At 27.9% G+C, this 27,032-nt stretch overlaps 2 protein-coding genes across 7 annotated transcripts in view; one reads left to right on the forward strand and one right to left on the reverse strand.

The window, feature by feature from the left end:
* Window positions 1-512: 512 nt before the first annotated feature.
* LOC107448209 (nucleolar complex protein 4 homolog B) lies at window positions 513-26,885 on the reverse strand. Of its 2 annotated transcripts, none has more exons than XM_043047448.3 (14): window positions 26,752-26,885; window positions 24,317-24,416; window positions 18,469-18,569; window positions 18,282-18,386; window positions 18,055-18,192; window positions 15,194-15,284; window positions 11,642-11,724; window positions 11,444-11,555; window positions 10,059-10,119; window positions 9,863-9,973; window positions 8,600-8,760; window positions 5,437-5,519; window positions 2,970-3,083; window positions 513-688 (listed from the first exon to the last, which is right to left on the reverse strand). In XM_043047448.3, the coding sequence occupies exons 1-14, from the start codon at window positions 26,803-26,805 to the stop codon at window positions 578-580; spliced, it is 1,425 nt and encodes a 474-aa protein (XP_042903382.2). In that variant the 5' UTR covers window positions 26,806-26,885; the 3' UTR covers window positions 513-577. The 2 variants fall into 2 exon arrangements, with proteins under 2 accessions (XP_042903382.2, XP_042903381.2); XM_043047447.3 differs by having other exon boundaries at window positions 26,569-26,790.
* dom (domino helicase) overlaps window positions 26,885-27,032 on the forward strand; it is a 92,994-nt gene continuing 92,846 nt past the window's right edge. For all 5 annotated transcript variants that reach the window (XM_043047444.3, XM_043047445.3, XM_043047446.3 and 2 more), the window contains exon 1: window positions 26,885-27,024. The gene's annotated coding sequence lies outside the window, so the exon portion shown is untranslated. The remainder of the gene's footprint in view (window positions 27,025-27,032) is intronic.

A 27,032-nucleotide genomic window follows, 5' to 3' on the forward strand; every position in this document is an offset into this window, starting at 1 on the left:
GAATAGTTTTTTCATACGCTACGGACTGACAATACGGCGAAATAGATTGACTGGGTTTGAATTAATTGTAAAAACGTTGAATAGAACAATGTGAACTGTATCTTTTTACATAATTCGTAGTGAAAATCAACATGGTAAAGGAAAAATCTCATTTTGAAAAAGGGAAAATGAAGCACTTTTTAAAAACACCCATTGAAAAAAAGCACCTTTAAGGGCTTTTAAAAAACGAAAATAAGCACCTTTAAGCACTTTTTTTTAAAACGCTACACACTCTGCAAGTAGATGTAAATATACAGATTCATGCATTTCCTTTAAAATAAACCCAGTAAAAACACAACATTTTTGTAGTAAATTTGATCAAGCCCTGGGACTTCCTTATGGCCTTGAAAATAGTTTAACTTTTTAAAAATGAGAAATTCTTTTCAAAATTCATTTCAATTGCTTAACAAAGACTCTTCTAGATGTTTAATACAAATACATATTCTAAGTTAATGGGAATAATAAAAAGTAGCTTCTTATAAATAAAATACTTTATTTCACAATATTTATATATAAAAAAAAATTGACTGAATAAACTTTAACATTTAAAATGTTTATTAGATATAACAAACATATTTTTCTGAGTTGTAACATTTTCTATCAAAGTATGTGCTTCAGTGAAACTTCTTTTGAATTCTTTTCTAAAAACCTATAAAAAATTTAAATAACGTTAACGTTAAAAATGAAATAAAAATATTGCTTTATGCATAAAACGAATCAATTGGCAAATAAAAATAATTGAATAAAACTTTTTCTTTAACCTTATTAATAGGTTTTAATGGGAGCTAGACTCACATTTGTGAGAACGTGAGTTAGAATCCAGCTGGCCGAAGACTCCCCTTGCAGTAAATGGTGACTGGTGCACGTTAAATCTGCCGGGGCTACATGTTCCCTAACTATTTTTGCAGCAAAAATTCTTAATTCTAAATTTTTTTTAAAAATCATTCTATTTCTCTAAACGTTTTGTTTTAATGACTGCAGCATGCCGATTGGGCATGCAATTAAGGAGCCTTTTTCGAGTGGATTTTTCGTTCTGCCTATGTTTCGAGTGGAGTTCTGCCTTCGAAGAATGCTTCCATGACTTATTTTCAATGAATTCCAAAAGGTGTTCTATTGGATTCAGACCATGTGATTGCCCAGGCCAATTAAAATTTTTAACCTTCTTAGCCTTAAACCAGCCAATGTTGGCGGTGTGCTTAGGATCGGTATACTGCTGAAAAATCCATCCAAGAAACACCTCTTTTTTTTAAGAGCATACAAAAGCACATCAACGTCAAAAGCGTTTCTATAAACATTGATCTATAGTCCCATTGATGTGTACAAATAGGTGATTGATGTGTGTCTGATCAGTTTCCTTGTTTCACTGTAGGTAGCAAGGATCTATTCTGGTGCCTTTTGGACGACAAATAAAACATCGGCCATCACTTCCAGAAAAAAAAGAAGAATTAGTATTCACCAATCTAAAGGATCTTCCAATATTTATTTGTCCCTGCTTCACTTCTAACATGTTTCCTTCCATTTCCTTACTTTGTGACAAACATTTGATTATAGAATTCCACTCTTGATGACAATAGCAGAATATGAATTTATTTCCTCAGCTTCTTTAATAATCATAAGACAAGACGAAAAAGTAGTGTTTTTCAATGTCTTCATACTGAAACTGATACAATTCACATCAATATTTTCACTTAAATATAACTCTAATGCCATAAGGATTAAACGAGTTTTGCATATAATGACATGGCTGTAAGTTAATTTCACCAGCAACAACCTAGCCGATTGATTTCCAAGCGTAGTATTTGAAGCATTGCATATTCTTAAACTTACTAGGAACATAATACGTAAAGCTAATTCGCATATCTTCACAAAGTTATCGAAAGTATAAAACCGTTTGTATACTCTAAATAAAAAGAAAATAATAAAATCATTATTTAAAAGTTAAGAATTGGATTCAAACACACACATTTTACATGGAATTCCTCTACTTTAAACACTGAGCTATAGAAGCACTTTTGTGAGAGAAATTATTACATACAATTAAGTATAACCAAGTATAAACATGAATTGAGAAGACTTGAGTTAGAAACATGAATTGAGTTAGACTATCTCAAAACTTCTGATTTCAGTTTTTTAATTTCTTGCTTAATGTTTGTTAAATTAATCATTTCCAAGTCTATTATTAGTTGCTTCCCAAGTAGAAGGACTAAAGCTATAAATTAATTTACACCATTAAGAAACTTTTTTAACAGAAAAAGTTAGAACAGAAGAACATATTAATATTCAAACTTTTGTTCCCAAATGTATGCCTAAACATTAAAAGTTCAAATGTTATTTTTGAAAATTATAATCTAAAATGAAACAGTAAAAATTACAGCTGCAGTTTTACATCAATTACCCACTAAAACAAAATTATTTATTTTTTGTAGAAAAAAGTTTGATAAATAATTGTAAAAAGTTTTGAATTTAAATATTGGAATAACATTTTGCATGCAACCATATCTAGTTATCTTACTGAGATAATTCAGACTGTGTTATGTTTCACAAGACCAAGAGATTCTAAGAGGTTAAGAATTGTTTAGATTTTATTTTTAGAAGGGAAATTTATTACCTTTACAAGTTAATGAAGATACAATTGATTTAAGGATGCACAAGTCTGTTTATTCTCATTACTTATTTCAAATAAACTTATCTACAGCATTGAATCTAAATACAATTTTTATTAAGGTTGATTTAATAATTTTCCCTAATAATAATTTTAAATATTTTTCTACAGTTAAGTAAATAATATAAATATATTCCACAGTTAAATAATTCTTTACATAAGTTTCTTTGACAAATACTTGTATTATAGTTTTGACAAGCTCTTTTCTTTTGTCCGTTTCTTAAATAAACTGACTTTTAAAAACAATAAAATATATAAATATACTTACATCTTCCTCTGATATATCTAGAGAACTTGTAAAATCTAACTCAAGTTTTGGCAGCTCTTTATCAATAATCTTGGCCTTCCTAGAAACTTCTGGATGATAATGACTTTGGAGTGTCTTAAGGAAAATTTGAAAACAAAATAAGTTATTATTCAATTTTAAGCATGCTATTAAATAACCAAATAATTCTCAAAGGTGAAAAGTATAAAGTACATCTAGTGAACTTATGAAATCTAACTAAATGCAATTAGAAAAGAAGTACTGATTCAATATAACTATTAAAAATTATAATTTTAAAACAAATAAGAGCTCAATAATCAAATTGACAGTCAAGCATAAAACAAACAAACCTTACCTTTTAGATTGAATTGAAATATTTTAAAATCACATTTTAATCTCAGTTGCAACAGTAAAAACACTGTTTATAACAGTTTAAGTTTAAATATGCTTGCTAATTTCACTTACTCATATTTTTCAATTCACTTTCAAATATTTTTCGTTTATTAAAAAAAAAATGTAAATTTTTATTCAATAGTTTAGCTTTATTTTCCAAAGAAGAAAGATAATTCAATATTTAATTTTAAAATCAGAAAATACAGCTTTAAATAATACATAAAAATAAAATTTGCAAACAAAATTTTTTTTCTTCCTCAGGCAGCATTCCAATTATTAAAATTGAAAGGAGAAATATTATATATAACATTGTGAATGACCGAAATTGGTGGTTGTTGACTTCCACCAGTGAATGCTGACAATCACAGTCCCTTTGGTAAATGTCCGAAATATATAACAGATTTAGTTAGGTGCCACTGCCTGGTATGTCCTATATCAATGTAATTTTTTAAAGGTCAAGTGTCACTGTTCAGTATGCATTTAACCGGTACTTCGAACACTAATGTTTATCCTAATCCCTTCTCAGCAGATATTAAAATATCGAATAAATATAATATCAAATCGGATATAACAAATATTTCACCAAAGCGGCTATGTGATTGTTAACATTCACTGGTGAAAGAAGACATTCTCTTGATTTCGCGGCATCTATACATAGTTAAGTTTATATGAATTCATAATTTTTTTTCTTAGGTTGTATCTATCACCAACGGTGAAAGAAGTAAATATATATGAGAAAAATATACATAGCAAATATATATGACACTTTATCCAATTTTATGAAAGGAATATTAGTAAAATATGGTGAATATGTGGTCAGCATTGTGCACCGACTATCTTAACTTCCCAGACGAGTTGGTACCAATGGATCAGGCGGTTTCAAGCTGCCACCAGTTACAGAAAAGCAGCACCTTCCAAAGAGAGCTCAAAGCCCCACTGCGTAAAATTTAATTCAATTAAGTTCAAAAAATTATTATTCAAGAGCAATAAAAATTCCGAAAAGATAAAAATCAGGTCAAATAATAAAAACACATAACTTTTGTACAATTTTCTGATGGTTCACCAGTTCAACATTAAAATTTTGCAATTTTAAAAATAATTAGTAAAAAAAAAGTAACACATTCCTTCAGAATGAATTTGCTGACAGTTACTCATATGTTAGCAGATAAAATGTAGAAGTGAATATCTGAGTGGATATATGATCTAAGTGGCATCTTTTAGTGAATTAGAAGAAACGAGCATTAAAAGTTTATTCACTAATGGTAAGAAATTAAAGTCATGCCTCGACATCTCCTTGTTTACCAGCTGCTATTAATTGGTGTAATTTATAAATACACAAAACTGATTCAATCTGTTGGCGTCACGGCATTCACATTACACATTTTAATTTGCGGCCAAAGGAAAAGTTATCTGAAGTTACTCAGTAACTGTTTATTGCCAAATCCACTAGGATTGTTCGGCCACACTCTAAAAACAGTCAGAGGCTGTCACTGAAATGTTTTTTGTTCTATTTATAGTGATCTTCCGAATTAAAAGATATATAGCAAAATAAAGGAATGTTGAATAGTTAAAAAATAAAAGTTTCTAGACATGAATATAATTTTTTATAAAAAATGATCAAGAAGTACTTTAATTACTTAGCTTTTCTACTGAAAGGAAATATTAATAATCTTACTGAGAGTATATAGCTTTTATCACTTGCAATACAATACTTTAAATGTTGTTCTTCTTTCAACTATCACCAGTCTTAACTTAAATAATCTGTAAAAAGTTTCTTTAAATGAATAGTTTCATTCATATGTTTTCTTTATTATACATTTGAAAAAGATAATCTGACAAGTAAAAGTCTAGATATTTTTCAAGCTCTGCTCTTTGAACTTCATAGCGGTTTATGAAAAATTTCTTTTTTTTATTGCGACTGAAGAAGTCTACATATAAGAAATTACATATTAACAATACTTCTCCAGCCAAATTTGAATCACTTCAGAGCTGAACATACAAACAAGAAACTTCTGAAACAAGAAAATATTAAATATATCAGTTTTATTGAAAAACTTTACATAAAAAAAGCACATACTTTTATTTCCCATAAGGAACTTTCTAATGCTTTACTTTCAGCAGGGTCAATAGCAGCAAAATCATACGGATCATCAGTAAGATCTAAAAATGAGAAAGTAAATTGTAAAAGTTTTTATGAATACAAACAGACAAAAAAACCATTGTACACTTAAAAAACAATATTTTTCTTTTAACATTATAAGTAACACTTTTTGGGCATTTATTTTCAGCCAATGTTGGTACGGACTAATGGACTATTAGTTTAACCACTTGACATATCATTTCTTGATATAGAAATAATCTGTGAATGCACTGTAAACAACAACTCGCAACGGAATGTTGACTGATGCCAACTGCTCCAGACATGTCAAAATAATTATTAAAAAAAAAAAAAAGGTAAATAAACACAAACTAAATTTTGCAAATATTTGACTATTTTTGCTTGCGTTTTAAAAGGTATAGCATGACATAACTACTATAAAGTGGTAAATTATATAAGCCTACGAATTATTTAGAAATAGTGGTGGATAAAAATCTACTAAATTGAATTTATTAAACCAAGAATTACAATTGATAAACTACCATTTTAAAAGTATTTATTTGCTGTCCGAAGCAAGCTGGCATCTCTGTGTTGAAGACGTCTGAGACACATCAATTATTGTTTTCACATAAGAAACAAATGACGGCTCCAAGACATCTTCATATGTCAATGGGGTTGAGTAACCATCTCTACTATTTTATTTACTTTTATGATACAGAAAGTTTCACTCCTATCAGTGTGATGCTAGCTTATACTTTTGGGAGGGGGAAATATTTTAAATCGATTAAAATAAATTGTTTGTATAAAATGAGAATTTAGTTTTCAGGCATGTGATTGCTAGAAGGAGAAATTATCTGAAAATTTTTTTCTTCTTGTAAACAGAAGATATTTAAGAGGCGGCTATTTTTATGCACAAAACTAACATTTATAAAATTTACAGAGAGGAGGAATTTTTTAAAGCTAATAATAAGATCAAAACATGGATTTACGATGATATTGAGCGCATTGAAAAGTGATTACTGAAATAATTGATTTGAGATTTCAATGCCGTATAATCACATTAGAAATTAATTCGATCTAGGTGTAGCCGAATATAAAAGAGGAAAAATATATCAAATTGATTAAATAATTATTCTGTTACAAATTGGAATTTTTAACAAAATTGCTACTTATTAAAATATAAGTTTTAAAAAAATGAGAAAAACACCATTTTTTTCTAGTGAACAATCATTTAAATTTTTGCCATTTCAGAATTGCTTTTAATGTTATCAATTTTATACTTTCTTGTTTGCCACATCCATTAATTCTAGCCAATGTTATAGTAAATCCCCCCCCCCCAAGCAGGTCTGACAACTCTGCAAAAAAAAAAAAGAAAGAAAAAAGAAGTCGTTATTGTGCGAGAATGAGAGCTTAGAAATTACTGAGAAGCGGAACGTCACTAAAAATCAACGGGCTTAAGATTGGCGGAAGAATCACATGTCCGGTTTTTTAAATTTTTTGTCGAGAGAAGAATGGTTTCAACAATTTCATTTTAACTCTCTTAAAAGAAAAAGTTTGTTTTTTTAACAGGAAAAATCTTTGTCGAATGAAAGTTTCTTTGATAAAAATGAATTTTCTGATATTTTTGAAATTTCTCTTATGTTTTTTTTTTGGTACTGTCACTAAAGATTTTTAATTCTAAGAAACTTAAAAAATTAATGTCAGAAAAGTTTTTCTCAATTTCCAAAAAGGGAAAATTTTAGAGTGTGTTTCTCAGCTCGAGTGTGGAAATAGGAACAAAGAGACAAGGTTTGCGCTCCTCTTATACAGTTTATTATCTTTAACAGTTAGTGAAATGTTTCTTCTGCATGTAAAATATGTTGAGAAAAATGGCAGGACATGCAATTTTTTAATAAAAAATATTAAGAGGTGTAATTCCAATGGTTAAAGAAAAAATTTAATTTTAGAAAATAATGGTGTTGAGATAGCTGACAAATACATATTTTGTTTTGTTTAAAAGGGAAATTCATTTCTCACATTGTATCATAATTTTCAATATTTCAATTCAAAGATAAAAACCATTGTGAAACAGAAAAAAATAAATAAATAAAGGGGAAAAAAATACTGTTATGAGCACTGGATAAGCTGAATAATTCAGAATAAGTAAATCTAAAACACACTTAAAAGGGGTTCCTTCCTCAATACTATTTTTGCAATGAAATCAGAAAAAACTAAACAAGTGCAATTATTGCTTAAAAAGCTTTTATAAAATATTTCCACTTTATAAACAAAATAAAGTCAATTCTAAAGGGTAACTACTTATATTTTGCTCTCCCCCAACAGTATTCGACACCCGAGACTCAGACTGGATCTTTGCTATTTCTAGTTGCGTTTTTGTTAATTCTAGTTTTGTTTTCTCCCTTTCCAACGCTGTTTTTTCAAGTTCTAGCGCGGCTTCTTTTTCTTGTTGTATTCGCTGTTGTTCCTTTCTTTCCCTTTCTTCGTTCTCTGACTTTAAAGTTTCTAGCCTTTCTTTTTCAAGACGTTCATTTACAGTAGTGATAATAAATTCTTTTACAAAATTGAAATCAGATGCATATTGCGTACTTTTCTCAATAACTTCTTTTAAATCTACTATTCTGTGCTCAGCTCGCACTGTGCACCCTAACTCCTTTGCTACTAAAACTAAATCTTCTTTTTTAATTCCTTTAATACTAAACATATTTAGTTACTTCCACTAGACAGTTCTTCAAATTAAACTCAGCAAAGTCTATTATATATTTCTCATTAAATCACAGTTCATGCACTAACAATCAAACTTGAGATTTCAAACAAAGCTTAGGCCTACCTCATTGTTCGCTCTTCTCCTCTAAGCAAGCTCTGGTTCTATCGAAAGTTGAGCGTGTGATGTTCTCAACTCGTAATAAACTACACTGTTGAGTTTTTACAACAATGAACATAAATTTATTAATAAAAAACAAAAGATTAAGAAAATTAACAAAATTAACAAAAATTCAGAATGGACACATCTAAACAAAATAATACATCCGCTCTCTCCAAGAGCGCAACCCCTTCTACTCTTTTTTATTTTCCACCCACTCTCATCTTCCACCACACGACGTCATAATAATGGCGTCACCTGGTATGACAAAAGTCAATTTACCTTTAATATCAGTTCTGTGTATCAAAACAGTTAATGCAGGATGACGGATTAACAAATTAACAATGAGAGGTACAATTTTTAATACGCACTCTGTTCTTGCTGCTAAAGAGATTCTAGAGAGTCTCTTGGCAAATGCAGCTACCAGGTATGCAGGTAAATGGCTAAAAATAAACATTTTTATTATTAAAAATATTATTATAGAAATAATACTAATATAATTATAAACTCATTTATTATAAAAAGACTTTGAAGAACCAAAAGGGATTTTGAAACGAGCATTCATTGTCATTATTTTTAAATCCGAACTATTGCACAAATTTTGTATTTTGCTATGTAAAATTACATTCTTTGAAATGTTAAAAAATTTTCGGAATATTATTAAATAAAACTTACTAAAAGCTATTTTTAGCATGGAATTGTCTTTGGTTAAACAATTTAAACAGTGTAAAAATGCTTCAATTAGCTTAAAAAGTTCTTGAGACATGGCGAAATATGCAAAAGGTAAAATTGACATTAAGAGGTCCAAACTGTGGGCTGCTGACCTGAGCTAATTTTCAGGACCATATTTTGAGGGTAAGAAATCCAAATTTGCCAGGAAAAAAATGCAAGTTTATTTAGAGAAAGTATATTTTTGTGTCTGATTAAGTTAAAATAACGTCTGCACTAATTAATTATTAGCATATTTGGAGTTGCTTCCTCAAGTCATTAAGATTGAGTCCAAGAACGCGAAGATTCAAACATCAGATCAAAAGTTATTCTGGGTGATCCGTTTTTTATTTTGCTCATAGTACATCTTGTGTCATGCTAAAAAAATTTATGAAATGTAAAAATGGGCCTCCAAAAGAGTTTTCTAAAGAAAAATCTATTAATACCATCTCTGGTTTAAGATTACCACTCACCAAACATAACACAAAACTAATTTAATGTGCAGGAACTCATTGAACAAGTTTTTTAATGAGTCAAATTTCTCTTTTCTATCATTATTAAAATATAATCATTTGCCAATTACATATTTAAATATTCTAAAACATAATAAGTTCACATAATATTTTTCAAACACGCTCGTTCAAAAATGGTGTGAAGCAAGATTTGGCATAAACTTCTCAAAAGTACAATACATATAATTACACAAATAATCAATGCATGCAAGTACATAAACAGCTTTATTATTTTAAAAATTATGTTACAACAAAAAAATTTAAAACAGAGATAAATGGTCAATCTTCACCAATAATAAAATGTAATACAGAAAATCACACTTACGTAGAAGACAAAAAGAGATCTGACAAATAAAAAAATCTTGAGTTGAATTTGCTATTCAGAATATTCACATCAAATAAAGAATATAATTTTATGTAAAAATCAGGATACTCTCTGTAAAAAAAAATAATTTTTTTTTAATATTTACTAAAATAGAAATAAACAGCAAAAAACACAAAATAATAAAAAAAATACTTACACATTGTATTTTTGCATTAATTCAAATAATCCACTTAGAGCCAACAAACTTGTTAGACCACCTATGATTAGCAAATGATAGTCATAAATGTGAAATAAAGGATTTAATCAAGACATATCACATTATGTACAAGATGTAATCAGGATCATAGTGTAACAAAAAATTTAAGGGAAGAAGAAAAGACACTTCTAAATTAGTTTGTTCAAATTTGTCAATTTAATAAACCTCTAATGTTTTTAGTTCTTTCATGTCATCTTCAAGTCTCAAAGAGGAAAAAACTCACAACTGTTTTTTTTTTAAATTAAAAAATAATAAAAAATTCTGGAATTAAGTTAATATTTATTTTTAATATAGACCTGAGCTTAAGTAATAATTCTCTTAATATGGTTTAGATTGCAGAGAAAAATTAGTCATTTAAAAATAAAATAAATGATAAAAACAAACCTGACCACTATTTTTTTGTACAGACATGAAACATAGGGTTTTACAGGTGTGTGAAAGAGAGAGGAAAAAAAACAAACAATTTATTGCTCATATAATCATTATGAATAAAAGTTAACAAAAGATTTGCATAATTTAAAAATATCGAAATTTGTTGTTGAAATCTTAAAATAGTCAACGAAATAAATTATATGTATAAATAAATATGTAAGAAATTTTTTGCGTGTCAAAAAGCAGCCAATAATTCAAATATTTTGTTGGAAATAAAATTAAAAGTGTATAAGCACATCATCTTCAAAATACATAGATAATTTTTCAGCGGCGATAAAAGTTTATTATAAAAGCTTCAAAGTTTCAGGTGCAATAAAAATTGAATTATTTTCTCTTGCTTGGTTCTCTGTTAGGCAAAATTTGTTTGCAACAGTTAAGTAACAACTTAAATTTACTCAGAGATTTGGTAGAAATTTAAGCACTGTAGCTTTCTGGAAAGATATTTAAATACTTAAAAAGTATTGAGATTGCAATTTTTTAACACTGACTGGGAACATTCTTGGAAAATAATAAATAAAAACAGCTTTAAAAAAATGGTATATTTTATTACTTTATTCATTGAAAATTATTATTCTTAAATTAGTTGTGTGAAAATAAAATTTAAATGTCACAAATATGTTTTCAATTATAAGTATGATACAAAACTTACTTTCTTTGTTTTTTATCTATAGAATTTATTTTGCAAACATGTTAACCTTTTGGATTAAAAAAAAAAAAAAGATTCCATAACCATACCCAAATTACCCATTAATTTAAATCATAACAAAAACGCTAACTAGGCACACAATAATAATGTGGGTCTAAATAAATCACTAAATAAGAAACAAAATAGTATACTTTCTAAGTTTCCAGAATAAAATGATTTCATTTTTTTAGCTTAAAAAGCTACTTACCTCTGCTATACAATTCAGTAAAAAAATCTGTCAATAAGTACGGATTTGAAAAATGTTTCATAACTTTCTTTGGTAAGAATACAAGAACCTTTTTTAAAAGAGATGGTGGAAGCTGAAACAATATTTGAAAAGGATTTAGAGTATAAATAATATTTTAAAAACAAAATAATCATTCAAGCACCTGAAACACCACCTTACCTCACATTTTAGAAAAGTTTCCCAAACATTTGAAAAGAGTTTTGAGAAACACTTTTCTTTTAAGACAAAAGGCTTTTCAATTCCTAGAAAAAAAAGATGCATTTCAAACTAAAGAAACAATTGTACAGGAAAGAAAGAGAATAACCAGTATATATATATATCAGGGTGGCCACTCAAATCAGATTTCAAATTTCCCTGATTTTTCCAGATAAAAATCTTAAAATTTCCAAGTTTTTGTTTCTTATAAAGTGTAGGATATGTACAAGAAAAGTGTCTATATTATGAAATATTTTATTCACAATGCTTTTTTTAACATATCATCTTGAAAAAAATAATTTATTTTGACAATTTGGCAAGATTTTTTATTTATTTTTTAATGTTTTGGTACAAAATTTTGAATCAAAAATCATATATTGACCTACAGAAGAGTAAAATTAAATAATATATAAAAAGTTCTTAAAAAAACCCTTTTTTTTAAAATTAAAATATGTTATAAAAGGTTAAAATGAAATAGAAAAAATTAGCATTAATGCAACAATTGTAACTATTTGTCGATAAACATTGCTGTTAATGATTGTAAAAAAATGCGTGATTGGTTAGTTTGATGAGAAAAAATAATTCACAGATTTCTTTCAATGGGAATACAAAAGCTTTCAGAAAAAGAGTGCAATATAAAATCTATTATTATTAAATTATAATATATTAATTTTAGGAGAATTTTATAAAGATAAAAGTACAAAAACATTTTGTCAACATGGATAAAAATTACCACGAAAGCATCGGAACAAACTTGAGCCGTAGGATTCAGCCTAAAGACAGAATTTAAAAACAGAAGCTAATATCCTAATCCCTTCTTCCACATCCACCCCAATCTTTCCCAAAATGCACAGTCCCGTAGCAGTCAAAGGTTTCTAGTTCAGCAACTGTGGAAGAATTTTATGTGGCATTCTAGTTTAACAGAACTGTAATGGGGCAAATTTTGATGCAAGCAAAGCATCGCTAAGTTGATGATATTTCAACTGTTTGGAGATACATTTCCGTCTAAAAAAATTGGGTATAATGGATGAAATAATTTAAATTAGTGAAATTAAAAAAAATATAATGGATGATGATATTTCAAAGTGCGTATATATATATATATATATATATATATATATATATACTAGTTTCTTTTAAGTTACATATTTGAAAGTCAAAACAAAATTTAAAAAATATGTATCATAAAATTAAAATAGCAAAAATCCATGGTTTATAAATTTATTTAATTACTGGACAAAAAGTAACTAATATGCTAAAACTGTCTCCAACAGATACTATAACTTAAATAAGTTCCTACTACAATTATCCACGAAAACGGTTGTTTTAGTACCATTAAATAATAAAAAAAAATAGTAGCTGAAATAGTCTTGTCAGAAAAGTAATTATTTTTCCTTTTTTCATGAAGTAGCCTTTTGAATAATTATTAAAATATATCAACAAGAAAAAATATTTCCACGGCACACCTGCGAAATACAATAACTTATAACATAGCAAGATTAGTCTCATATTTAGAAGAAAATCAAAACTTTATTTCTAACACGCTACTTTTTTTTTTATTCAACTACAAACTCAATCATGCTCCAAAATCAAAATACTTTTCATAACTATCTTGATTAAAATAAAAAGTAAATTTAAGATAAATTTTTATAGTTAAAAAAATATCTTTCAATGTTTTACATAAAGGAGTAAAGTGAAACTTTATTATTTTATAATTATATAAAGAACTTTAAAAATATGGTAATTAAATTATACATTGCTTTAGGCTACAAACCACACATTGTATTTACAATTACGAACAAAATTACAAATCTATTTCTTAAATTAATTCAGTTTAAATTTATGTAATAAATTGTGATTCATTCTGTAACTAATCTCATATTATAAGATTCATGGAATATTTGACAAATAGCAAACTTTAAAGTCATGTTAAATTACATTTAGTTTAATTACATTTTCAATTTATTGATAATACGTAAAAAATATTTGAATAATATGGTAAACATAAAAATAATATATGCTATGTTAAAATAAACAAAAACACAACGACTGTTCTCCCTCTACAAGTGGACCTCCATAACAAAGCACCACAAGTGGTCAACTTACACACGTTTCACAATACCACAATATATTTGTAGATATCCACTTAGATGTTGGAAAAATTGCACATTTTTTTTAAAAAAATAGATGCATTTTAACTAAAAAAAGTTGCCATAGTAGTCCAAGATAAAAAAAAGTGACAGATGTTCTCTTTTTAGTTACCAGTAGCAACAATACCTAGTGGTTAAAAAAAAATCTATGTGGTGCTTTTTCTCCCTACAGCTGCATTCAAGCATTCTTAATAAAATTAAAAAAAAAAAAAACTACATTAATATTAATTGTATACAAAGGCTTAAGCGAGAAAAAGAAAAAAAAATACAAAGAAATGAGTATGCGGCTACACAAATCTGGAAAAAAAGGACCTTTTATAATTTTGGTATTTTTTATTTATTTGATACATTGCTCATTGCCAGTAAAACAGAATTCACTCAATTTTCATACATATATGCACAGATACAGCAAGTGTCAGTGGTGGGTAAACTATATTACTTTTGTAGTTAACTACAACTAACTACTTTATTACAAATGTAGTTAACTAAAACTATTTTTTTTTAATGTAAGGACTACAATCTACTTTGAAATGCAGTTACTTTTAGACAACAACATTGCTGGAAAACTTACATTTACCCCCATATTCAAAAATTTTTAATATATATATATATATAAAAAAAAAAAAAAAAATAAATAAAATTTTTAAACTAGTATGTTATTCTTAATCATTGTTAATTAATTTGCTCCTTAAACATAAATTTTTTTAGCCCTTTGTAGACAGTGAATATTAAATTTAAGAAATGCCAGAATTATTAAACATTTGCAATTTTGTTAAGTGTTTACCATTCTTTTATTACTGCAAGGAAAAGTACAGAGAGAAAATCTTCCCCTCAATTGAAATAGTATAACCAATGTTTCCTTAAAGTGAAGATAAAAATGTAGCTAAATTGATAAATTAGCTATTATTCACAATGACTAGTTAACATATTAATAATACATAATTCATAAATTCTTATAAATGCTTGGCCACAAAGGCATTCTTGTTGCGTCCACTGACAAGTCCCCAAAGATACATATCAATCAGACTCGAAAAATTCAGTTACGTTTGAACTTTTTTATTTTTTTATAAACTTATATTAAAAGTAATTGCCATAATCACTACAAATTACTGTTTTTTTATTGCGTAATTACACTATATTACTTTTTATCTTCAGAAAGTAGCATACTAGATTACAAAATATGAAAATAAAGTAGGAACTACAAGTTATTTTGAAAATTGTAGCACACTACTTAAAACCACTTCTAAATACAGCAAAACATTTAACCTCTTTAGGATGGACGAATCATATATTCATTTGTACAGAATGCATTGACTTATTTGTCCCAATGAAGTAAGTTAGATTTTGATTTTGACAAACTTTTTACCTTCTGTAGAAAGTAGAGTTGTTGAATCTTCTGATGACGGACAACATAATGTTAACAGATGAAAACAATTTGATAGAAAAATATCATTTACCTGCAGAAAGTAAATATGTTCGTAAATTATATTGCAAATGAAAAGTACATTCTATAATACACTTGCTGATTTGGTTTCAAAAGTATAATTTTTTTTATTTTTAAGTAACTACTAAGATTACCAGTAAACTAATCACATATTTTTTTACAACATTTTAACATAACTCTAGTTAATCGCTATACCTTTTTAAAACTCCTTTACAATATGAGAATAAAAATCATTAGATACTTTCATTAGTATGCGCATCATCTTTTTTTCATTAGTATGCGTGAAATGTACACGTTTTTGTAAAACCTTAGTGTATATTCATATCAAAGATGTTTCCTTAAATTGAATATTTTGTGGCATGATTCTTATTCAAAATTTGAAATTGATAGCTGCTTAAATGTTATAAAAATTTTGTAATAAATAATAATCAGTATGATAAAATTTTGTTTCCTTACACAATGAATTTTTTAAATGATTTTAGTCTAGACTTCCACATTACTTTATCTGATAGATTTTGATAACATTCCCTTCTGAATTCTGTTTTGATTTGTGAATTTACAGGTTTCGGAAATAAATTAATGTTATTCAAAATAGCGGAGAAGAAAATTTAAAATTCCACATGAATGCTATCATTAAAAAATATGTTTTTAACACTTATATCTAAAATTATTACTTTTTTGTTTGCTTTCAAATAAATATAAAATAGATTTCAGGTAAAAATCTCCCAAAGTAATTTTATAGTTGACTTTATGACATTCAACATTAATTTACAAAATTGAAAAAGTATAAAATTGACTAAATGAGATAAGCTTCTTCATTCAGTTACCTTTGCAAAGAAAGTTGAAAACACAAGAAAATAATCATTAGGCATATTATAATGATGAGAAATTGTCACGCTGATGTTTAAAATATGTCTGTTGCAACTCTTGAATTTAGAGTTAGCATCACTTGTGATTAAAGTTTGCTTTCATGATTTAAAATCTAAGTTCTTTTCTTAGTAAGCTTTCATATTTATTTCAGTGGTACTTTAGATGAAAATATTTTGCAAAACATATTAGTATTCATTATTATATGTTTGTAATTATATGCTAACTTAATGTTCTAGAAGTTTAAAACAATCAATAAAACAAGGAATTACCTCTCATTACTTTTCAAAGTTAAAGATCTTAGTGTCATTTCAGTCATTAACATATTATTAACGAAAAACATGTCATAGATTGCTCAAATACTTGACTATTCTTCAAAAGAAAATATCAAAGGAATCTCCAACATTTAAAAAAAAATACCCAATATTTCTTTAGCTCCTCAGTAGGACTGGGCTATAAATCGATATATCGCGACATATCGATTTAACACCTGTATCAACAGGTCGATACAGTGACTTTCGTTCTAGGCGATGCACCAGAAATCTGATTTAAGCCATCGAGTAAAGAAGACGAACAATATAGCAATACAAGACATGCAAGGATCTCTTACGTTCCGATGCCAACCCGCGCTGGGGAAGACGATGTTCGTATCGTTATATCGAAACGGCTTTGATTGATGAGCGGTAGAATCAGAATCAGTTTTGAGAACATATATTGTGATCTCGCATGTTTGTTTCCGCACCTCTTAGTTTTTTTCTTTCTTCTTTGTCGCGACATGATATCGCTTCTTGTAGATTATTTTCAGTGGGACTGACTTTGTGATTGCCGTCGTTACCTTGTTCTGAACATAATCTATTATTGAAAAGAATATATAAAGAAATGTTTCTTAATTAATTAGGTAAATTTTTTTTTGAAACAAAACTTTCTTTTTTACTTTTAAATGTGAAAATTTATTTTGATATTATATGTTTAAGTATTATTTTACATTACTGAATTTATTACAAACAGAAATCTAATTTAAGGTGCCCATAAAGAATTAAATTAAAAAGTAATTAAGTTTGTTAGGCTATTTTTTACTTTATTTTAATTTATTAAAAACTTTTTGGATAAAATAATAATTTAATGGGTTTTTGTTACTGATTTTAAATTTATAAATCTTTAGTTGTTTTCATTTTTATAAATAAAATTATATATATCAAAATTATAACAAAACCTATTTTTCCTCTTTTGGATTTGGACATTAGTCAATCAACTTCGTTTATTCAATAAAATTTGTAATGTTTGCGATTGCGACTTCTTTTTTTAAAATCACTTAGTACTTCGTTTTATTAAAGAGCATAATCGTGTTTCTTAATTGTCTTTCAATATTGTTAGGTAAATATATTGACAAATTTCAATTTTATTAATTTTTTTATTATTTATTTTTAAACTAACAAATCTTTCGTTATTTGCGCGACCATTTTTAGAAAATATTAATATCTTTCTTAAGCAAAACATATATATCAAATTCATAAATTGATTTAAATCAATCTGAGTACAAAGTTTTGACAGAAATCCGACTTTCTACGCCTTACAAGTAAATGAATTTCAAAAATACTATATCGCGATGCAAAACTGACGATGCATCACAATATAGAATTTCTTATATTGCCCAGTCCTACTCCTCAGTTATATTCTTTTAAAATTTAATTAAAGGTTTCTTATATTTAAAAATAAATAAATAAGAAACAGCATGGAGAGTTACTCATAAAATAGAAAATCAACTAAAATATTCAACTAATACTAGATGTTGACTAATGCATTGCAACTACAATTACTACAATACTACATATATATAAATACTAATTAAAAAATTCTTAAACTCATCCACATTGCTTATAACAGCAATAGGAACTATTTCTAATAAATGCACAAACCTTTTCTTTTTGATATAAGATATTGGCAACAGCTTGTAAAGTGTAAAATTTAATATCAACGTATGATGAGTACTGTTTGAAATGCTTAATCGTTTCACATTGGTCAAGATCCTCAGAAACAAATACAGCGATTATTTTCTGGAAGGAAAAAAAAAACATTAAGGAAATAATTTTAAAATTTATTAGTAATAGCTTAAAAAATATAAAGAAAATTTTAAATAAGCAACCTTAAATAATAATTTTGGAAAGAACCAATCTTCTTGTTCAACATTAGCCAGTGGATATTTTGCTTCTAATGTGATAAATTTTAAAAGAACTTCAAGTGATTTGATCTAAAATAGAAAATTTCAATAAACAAAAAAATCTAGATTTCATAATATAATAATTGATATTTACGGATCCTACTTGACAAACCTGAATTTCTTTCTCGGATTGAGATAAATAAGCAAGCAAATGGCTAACAAAATCAGCATATCTGGCTAGTAGCCAATCTTTAAATTTTTCTTCACTTGTATCTACAAAAACAAAAGTTAATTTTACAAAACTTTGCATTATATATCAACTGTCTACAAATTAAGCAGTTAAGTTTCACATACTGATGTTCCAATGAGACTTGATACTTCCCACAAAGTTTTGATAGAGGGTTCAAATATATTTTATAACTTTTTAATCAATAGAACAAAGAGGGTTGCAAGCTTAAAGGCCATGCGTCTTTTCTGTTATCTCGATATATCATCCTTTCTTAAGTCAGGTTACTGTCATCATATAACCAAGGATAAAGTGGGACCAGAACGCGCCAGGACAATTTGCCGAGAGTTTTTAGACAAGTAAAACATGGTTTTGGAACTTGAAAGTTATTATTTTAAATTTATAATCTTAACTTTTCTTCATATAAATTTTTTTTTATTGTAATTTGCCAACACTAGCAAATCGAAGGAATTTTGCTAACATGCAAAGTTTGAAAGCAGTTCTGGTAGATTAAGCAGATTAGTCTATTTTTAAATTGCGATTATGATATTTTATCACCTTAAAGCACCTTAATAGTTGTTAATAAAGAGGACAACAATGGAAATTTTAAAGAAGTTAAATGTATAAGTTTTATTAATAAAAAATTCATAAATCTGCAAGCTGTTAAACATTTCAAATGGGTTTTCAAGAAAGAAAACAATTATGCAAATAAAAGCATTTAGAAAAGTTTTTCGTCAAATTATAGAGGTTTCTTCACAATTTCTTCCCCATTGTAGGGTGAATTATATTCAGGTAAAAAAGTTTTAGTACTACAATTCAGCATATAACTATCTTAGTTAATTTACTTATAGTTTCATCAGGGCGGATTTATGTATAAGCTAAATAAGCTGTAGCTTGGGGCCCCGAGATGACAAGGGCCCCCAGATCCTACTTTCCCCCCTCTTTTTTTAAAGTTCTATTCGGAGCTGGGGCCCTCAGAAGCCCAAAATGCATTTTTTTTCTCTTTTTTATATTGTCGGACATAATAAATATAAATAAATGACTGAATGAAACAAAAAACTTTGTTGTCATTAGAAGGGAACATATCATCTTTCAAGCAATTTGAGTATTAATAAATTATTTACAAATAAAAATTTTTTTAGTTTAAAAGATAAAAAAGTTTTTTTTTGCCCCATCATTCGATCATCAGACTATTTAATATCTGTTCCTAAGGATCAGAATTCCCTTTTATTTTACTCTAAAATTGTACAAATGATATATTTAACGCTTTCATGTGATATGCAGCAGTTTTAAATAGCACTTTAAAATATCTAAAAAAGGACAGAAATTGTCAGTTCAAAAAAAAAGAAAAGAAATTAACTAATACTTTTGAATAAGAATTTAAATATACACACGTTTGTTTTACTATCTCATTCTACATAGCAATATTTAGTGTAGACAGTTGCGTTGGGTGTGATGATGACGTAATAAAAGTGGCACACAAAAAAGTTAAAATCCTCAATATTATATTTTTAAACTCCTCGAAATGGTAAAAGAGGTATACAAATTAACTGTCGCAAACAAATTAATATTAAGTAAGAACGAAACAAAAATGATATCGAAATATACTGAATCACTAATGAGACCGGGATGAAAGACATCGAAACCTATTTGATTGTAATAGTATAACTAGAAGGTGTTTCTAAAATTCTGAAATCTATCAGGCTTTAAAAATAATAAATTCATTAGATTTCAATATTGGTTCTTTTTTTTTCGTTGATTAAATGTTAAAAATTAACAGATATTTGTCTTTTAAAACATTTCATTCTATAATAAGATAATTATTCTACAATTGTAATTATCTAAATCTAATTGCTAATTGATATAAAGCTTTAGTGTGTTCCATTGATATGTTGAATGCTCGTTTTGACTGGATGCCCGGGACTGTTGCTCTTTCACATCCTAGCCACTATACACCATCAAGAGCAGAGCTGATACTTTAAACCCGTATGACATTTATTCTCTCTGATATTTAATAGACCCTTTAATAAATCCTTAAAAATATAAGCCAAACATTTACATAAATAATGAAAAAAAATTTTCTCGCACAAAAATTTAGCAAATGTACTTAAAATAATTAAATAGAAAGCAAAAATAATGAAGAAATATTTTCAATATAAACATCAATTAAATAATATCAGCTTACGAAATGTTCTTTTTATTTATACAAACAGTATTAATATAACGGTCCTCATCTGCTCCAGGGACTGCTAGATTGGATTCAAAATTACAAGGCTACGGAGTTGAATATTAGTAGTCGTAAACTCGAAATTGAGTCGACTGTTCAACGACTGTTTTCGAATAATTTAGCATCTGTTGCAAGGTCATTTAGCACCCAAAACCGGATGAAGACAAAATATCGTAACAGATTGACTGATAAGCATTTGAGCAACCTAATGAGAATAGCTGATGAAAAAGTAGATATAGAACTTTTCCATATAATGATGCAGCAAAAATATTTAATGCTTTAAAAATTTATTATAATTAACGAAATATTTTTTTCCCAAGTCTATTTGTGTTTTTTATTTTTAGAAATCTCACGTAATTTTTTGAAATCTCACCCTGTTTTTGAGAAAGGGTGAGAAATTCTCACCCATTTTTATTCTGTAATGAAAACACTGCGTAAAAGTTTTTTTTTGTGACAAATTACACTGCAGTGAAATGCTTTGTCAAAAAAAAAAAGAAAAATATGCCATTGGAAGATAAACAGCAATTATTATTAAAAAAAATGGTGCATATTTTTCTTGTTTAAAAAATCTGGTCACATAAGCTTTGTAACATTAAAAGTGAATTAACTTGTTCTCAATGTAAAAATAATAACATTGATATTTGTACTAAACCAAAAGAGAATGAGCTAAAAATTGTTTCAAAAGACCAATAACTTTCTAATTTCTGAGAAGGCGAAATAGTATATTTACAGACTCTTTACATTGTTATTCAGTATCAAAGTCTTGAAAAAATTATTCGCTGCACTATGGATTCTGGATCTCAAAGTAGTTACGCCAGTAAAAATATTATGATTCAAATTGGAGTCTCGCTGCTTATAAATGAAACAGTTACACACATGTCCTTTGGGAGGAGTGAAACAAAACCTAATGAACATGACATGTTCTCAATTGAAGTAATTAACTAAAGGCAGACCTTCGCTTGCAGTTTCGAAGTTTTCTCTAAAAATTATTTGTGGTTTTGTTCTTTAAATTAAGAATTTATTTCAAATGAATTTATAAAACTAAATATATTTTACTGATTCCTTTGAAAGAGAAACATAAATTGAATTATTGGTGCAAAAATTGTAGGAAAATTACTGACAGGAAATTCTGTTTAATCATAGTTAGATATAACGGACATTGATACGAAATTGGAATTAATGCCGTGATGTATACGTTCTACTCTAATGAATTCCATTAAGCTTTTATATTGCCAGACTTAAAAGTAACATTTCGGTTTAATTCTACAACAGCTCTTTGGTGAATAAAAGAGCAAGGTCTTTGGTTTGCTTGTGTTGAAAATAGGTTTAAAAAATCTAGGCGTTAAGACGAGGCCAGCCTCAGAAATGTGTCCCTGGCAAAATCAATATTGCTGAATTTTTTTTTATCGTGTGGATGTTTGGCAAAGTAAATGATTCCATCTCAATGGGAAGGCACCTCATGGTTAGGAAGAGGCCCGGAAAAATGTCCTATTGGTGAAATACCCTGCTCTTCTGCACAGGAAGAAGACAAAAATAGAGAAAGTTGATCTATGAAAATACACCACTTCCTTGTGTTCTAAACTATAAAACAATTTACGATAAAATGATTAGAATTTTTTGCATGAGTTTATAGATTTGCAAATAACTGCAAAGTCAGTTACGAGGAAAGTAAAATCTTTAAACTAATATCGTCTAAAATTGAAAACTTTGAGAATAAATTATATCAAAACTCTTATAAATGATAAAGGTATTCTGCTTGTAAAAATGAAAATACTTAACCGAGATGATAAAATTTTTTAAATCCCATATTATTACCTGAAAAATGTGGATTTACTGAGTTAGTGATTTAAAATTTCCATGGTAAAAATTGCCATGCATGAATTCAAATAATGCAAATTATATTAAGAGAAAGGTTTTAGATAATTAAGACTAGGAAAGCATTTCTCTTCAACTGTACTATTTGCAAGTGATTTTAAGCTAAAGATTTGACAAGAGAACCTTTACTTTTGCAAATAGACTGAGTCACTGATTGAGCAAAATTCAAAATTATTGGAATTTATTTGGGAGTGGATAGAGCTGCTATTTTCCATGAACTTGTAAATCCTAAGTCTACAGATGCTTTCTGCCTTACTTTCAGATGATTTACTGCTAGACACAGTCGCCTTAGGACCATTTATAGTAACAACAGAACAAATTTATTTTTGGAGCAAATGCCCATTCAATGATTTTTCAAAATTTAATGGGGGAAAAATAATGAATGAAACGCATATCAACAAAACATTTTGGAAATTTATACCACCTAAATTGGCATAGCGGGATAGATTGGTCTTCAAACCAAAAGGATTGTTAAAGTACATTATGAGAAAATCTGTATAACAACTGGAAAATGAGCAGGATTATTGGAGCAGAAGGATGAAATAAATTGTTTTCCTAAAAAAGCTTTGTGTTTTTTAGTTCATAATGCACTCTAGCATTGGGTAGAGCAATAAATATTCACATTATTTTTGAACAATATTGTCTAGAATTTCATAAATGAGCAGAACAGGAGAAACATATTTATTTCTTGCAAGTTCCATCATGCACAATACAAAAAATTATGGGGATCTAATCAAATTTTCTACTATTCCATGGATTAAACTTATAGAATTATTTTATAGTTTGCAGTCACCTATCTTCCATTACAATAGGGTCAGGCATCTGAAACTGTGAGAAAAATAAATAATATGTTTGATTTCTTAAACTTAATGTCAGCATTATTAAATTAATAAAGCTTCCAAAAACACTTTTATTTTTTCAATTATAAATTATGCTTAATTATAATTATGCTTATGCATTCAGTTATAATTAAGCATTTTTACTTTATGCTTAATGTCTTTTTTAGAAGTCATATTTCAGATTTACCTTTAACAATAATAATTGGGTAACATCAGCTTCGAAAAAAGATAGGGTATACTTGCTATGTAGACTAAAGCAAAAAAACACGAATAAAGAACAAATGAAAATACAGAAGCAGACAAACTATTGTTTAGGTTCTATAAACAAATATCGTTCCTCGTTGTCTAAAGGATAGAAAGTTCCTTGGTGCCAATGATAGATGCAAAGAGACAAACATGTAGAAAGTGGTTTAACTAGTAGGGGCAAAAGAACAAGTTTAGACAAGAAATAGGTATGCATGGATTCTAGAAACCACAGGGTACAAAATATTACCTACATTAAAAATCAATTTCCCAGCATTGGGAATTGTTGGATGCTAGAACAAACATTAAATCATCATCATCAGCTCAATCTTGATTTTTAAACTACTCAATGCATTTAGTTAGCATATCTTCAGCTTTGGCATGAGGTAGAGTAGACTACTACTAACATTGTTGATGTCAATACTTGCACCAACACCAAAGGGGCGTGAGATAATTGGGGTTCCACCGTATACGAGATTGAATTTCCCATGATTATTCAGTGTTCATTAGTTTCATTTAATGCTTCACATACAAATTAAAATGATATCTGAATAATAACATATGCACTGGTAACAAATGCACTTAGATATATGTATTCAAAATGCCTCACCTTTCCCAAAAGACTCCTGTAACATTTTTCTTTCAAATATCTGAGTAACTAATTCTTTAACTATTTCTATGCTTTCTAAAATACAGTTTTCATCTTCTGACTGAAAAAGTAAATAATAAAGTGTATTCATCTTCATAAACAGGAAGAAAAGTAATAGGTCATAAAATTCAGAAACAAACAAAACATAGAAATAACTAATGATTCAGAAACCAATATTGATATATTTTAACATCCCTGTGGGAAGAGTAGTTATCGACCATGTCAACTGTCATCTATGAAAAGGTACCCCAACATAGAGTCGAGTTAACATGTCTTATATACTAGTGAATTGTAGTAGTAATTTTGAAGTGGTAGATACGCTACAGTATTCCCCCACTAGAATTATATCTGTGATAGAATTCGATGAACGAATACCACTAGTTGATTCATTGCTGCTTTGTGAGAAGCCGGGAGAGCTGTATTAAGATCACCGTATATATTTTGAGTGCTGAAATGTGAGAGGTGTATTAACTTCACGGTCGTAGTCGCTCCCGTGTTGCCGTTAGCAGTCGAGTGTATGCAAGCCGACGTTGTGTGTGATCGAGACAAGACTGAGTAGCAACAGTGTGAGGAGGCGGACAATGTCGCAGTCACAAGCCGCAAGTCAACTTTTCAATGTGGATCATCCATCGAAGCAGGCGTCACTGTCTAGGTAGGCGTGTTCATATCGAAGTGGGCATTACTGCCAAGGTAGGCGTGTTCACATCACGCTCGAAGGTCACCAATTGTGGGGAGAGTAGTTATCGACCATGTCAACTGTCATCTATGAAAAGGTACCCCAACATAGAGTCGAGTTAACATGTCTTATATACTAGTGAATTGTAGTAGTAATTTTGAAGTGGTAGATACGCTACAATCCCCTTCTGTCTTCCTTACCCTTCCCGTCCCTTTATATAAAGTTAAATGAAATAAAAGTACAGGCCTCTGCAAGAAATTTTTTCGAATGAACAAGTAAATATATTTTTATTAAAAATATGGTTTGGTCATAATTTATATTAAGTTTAGAAATAAATTTTATATTTTTCAATTTTAAAGTCAAAAACAGGCTTTTGACATGACACATCGAAAATTGTCAGAAACTGTCCAAATCTGACTTAAAAGTTCAATTTTGATCACTGGTGCCATGATATTTGACAGTAAATCATACACAAAACATGCATTATATACTTCTATACTTTTGATTTATATGACACAATGTATAAAAAATATAGCTGAAAATGTTGAGACTATTAATTGGTTTTTCTAAAACACGGCACCCTTAATACTTAAAGATCAATATTATTTGCTGTATTAGAACTACTTTTCAGTTTATATCAGAGGTAATAACTATTAGTTGTTTATTATTATCAATCTAAATATTGATTTTATTTCTTTTATGTCACAATTTATATACCTCTCCTTCTTATAGGTTACCTTTCTGACTAATTAAGTAATTTTGAATATAAATAACTGTCAACCTGTAATTAAAGTATTAAACAACATTATCATATAATTGAAAATGTTACAAAAGAAAAAAAAAAAAATTCTGTGAAAATTATTTCTCAACTTTACTATTTTTCAGAAGTTAATCAACCAATTTGAATCATGCATTTACATAGATTATGTATAAATATAAAACAAAGTTTATGCAGTAAAATGGTTTGAAATGTATTATTATTTCTTTTTAGTAATAATTACAACATAAAAAGAGTGTTTTTTAATAAAAAAAATAACTAATGATTTTTTTATTTAATAATAAATAATTTTATATTATATATTAATTATAATATATATTAATTATAATATATAATAATTATATTATATAATAATTATACTATATAATATTATATTTTATATTATGTAAAAATTTTATATTAATAATAAATAATTATAAAATTTACTAATTATAAACTTAAGTTTTGTAGAATCATTAAAAAAATACGATTTAAATAAAGAAATCATTACAGTTATTTTTTTTTAATAGAAGACACTCCTTTTAGACAGTTAAAATCAATGAAAGTAAATTTTATAATTGTTTTGATTTTAAATGATTTTCCGTTTTTTTTAAAGATTAGTTAGCAATAAACATAATCAGTTTAAATAAAAACTAATTTATAGATGAAGTATTTAATAAAATCTACAGTAATTAGACGAAGAAAAACTGCGATCTTTAATTGAAGTTATTGTTTACATTTATAAAATTGAAGTAAGTCTAGAACAAAATTCTATCTTACCAAAAGGGCCTTTTCAATTTCAAGAATACAGTTTGCATTCTTCTTACTGTCAAAAAACAGCGTAATTAAGTCTTTTCCCGGCATTTTACCAACAATCGTCCAATAATTATCAATTAATTAAAAAATTGTACTCATTAATTGATCTATCGAATAATTGCAACTCCTCATACAGCGTATACTTACAAACATTGCACGATCTCCGTCAATAAAATATAGTCCGTTCCGGCGCATGCGCATATGCCCGTGTAGCGCATTCGTAAGGCAGCCATTTGCGGAATGTGGACGAGAAACGTTGTTCTCTCGAAATACTGTTAAAATCTCCCAGAAACTGAAATAATATACATTTTGGATACCATAATCACGAATTTCTACTCCTAAAGTTTTGAAATTTCATAATAGATAGTTCCGAGGGACAGATGGAATGTATAGCATCTCAGAAAAAGTGATTGAAATAGGGTAAGTTG

Source organism: Parasteatoda tepidariorum, chromosome 2 (genome assembly GCF_982258835.1).
Source record: "Parasteatoda tepidariorum strain Cologne lab strain chromosome 2, Ptep-v5.0, whole genome shotgun sequence".
Lineage (NCBI taxonomy): Eukaryota > Metazoa > Arthropoda > Arachnida > Araneae > Theridiidae > Parasteatoda > Parasteatoda tepidariorum.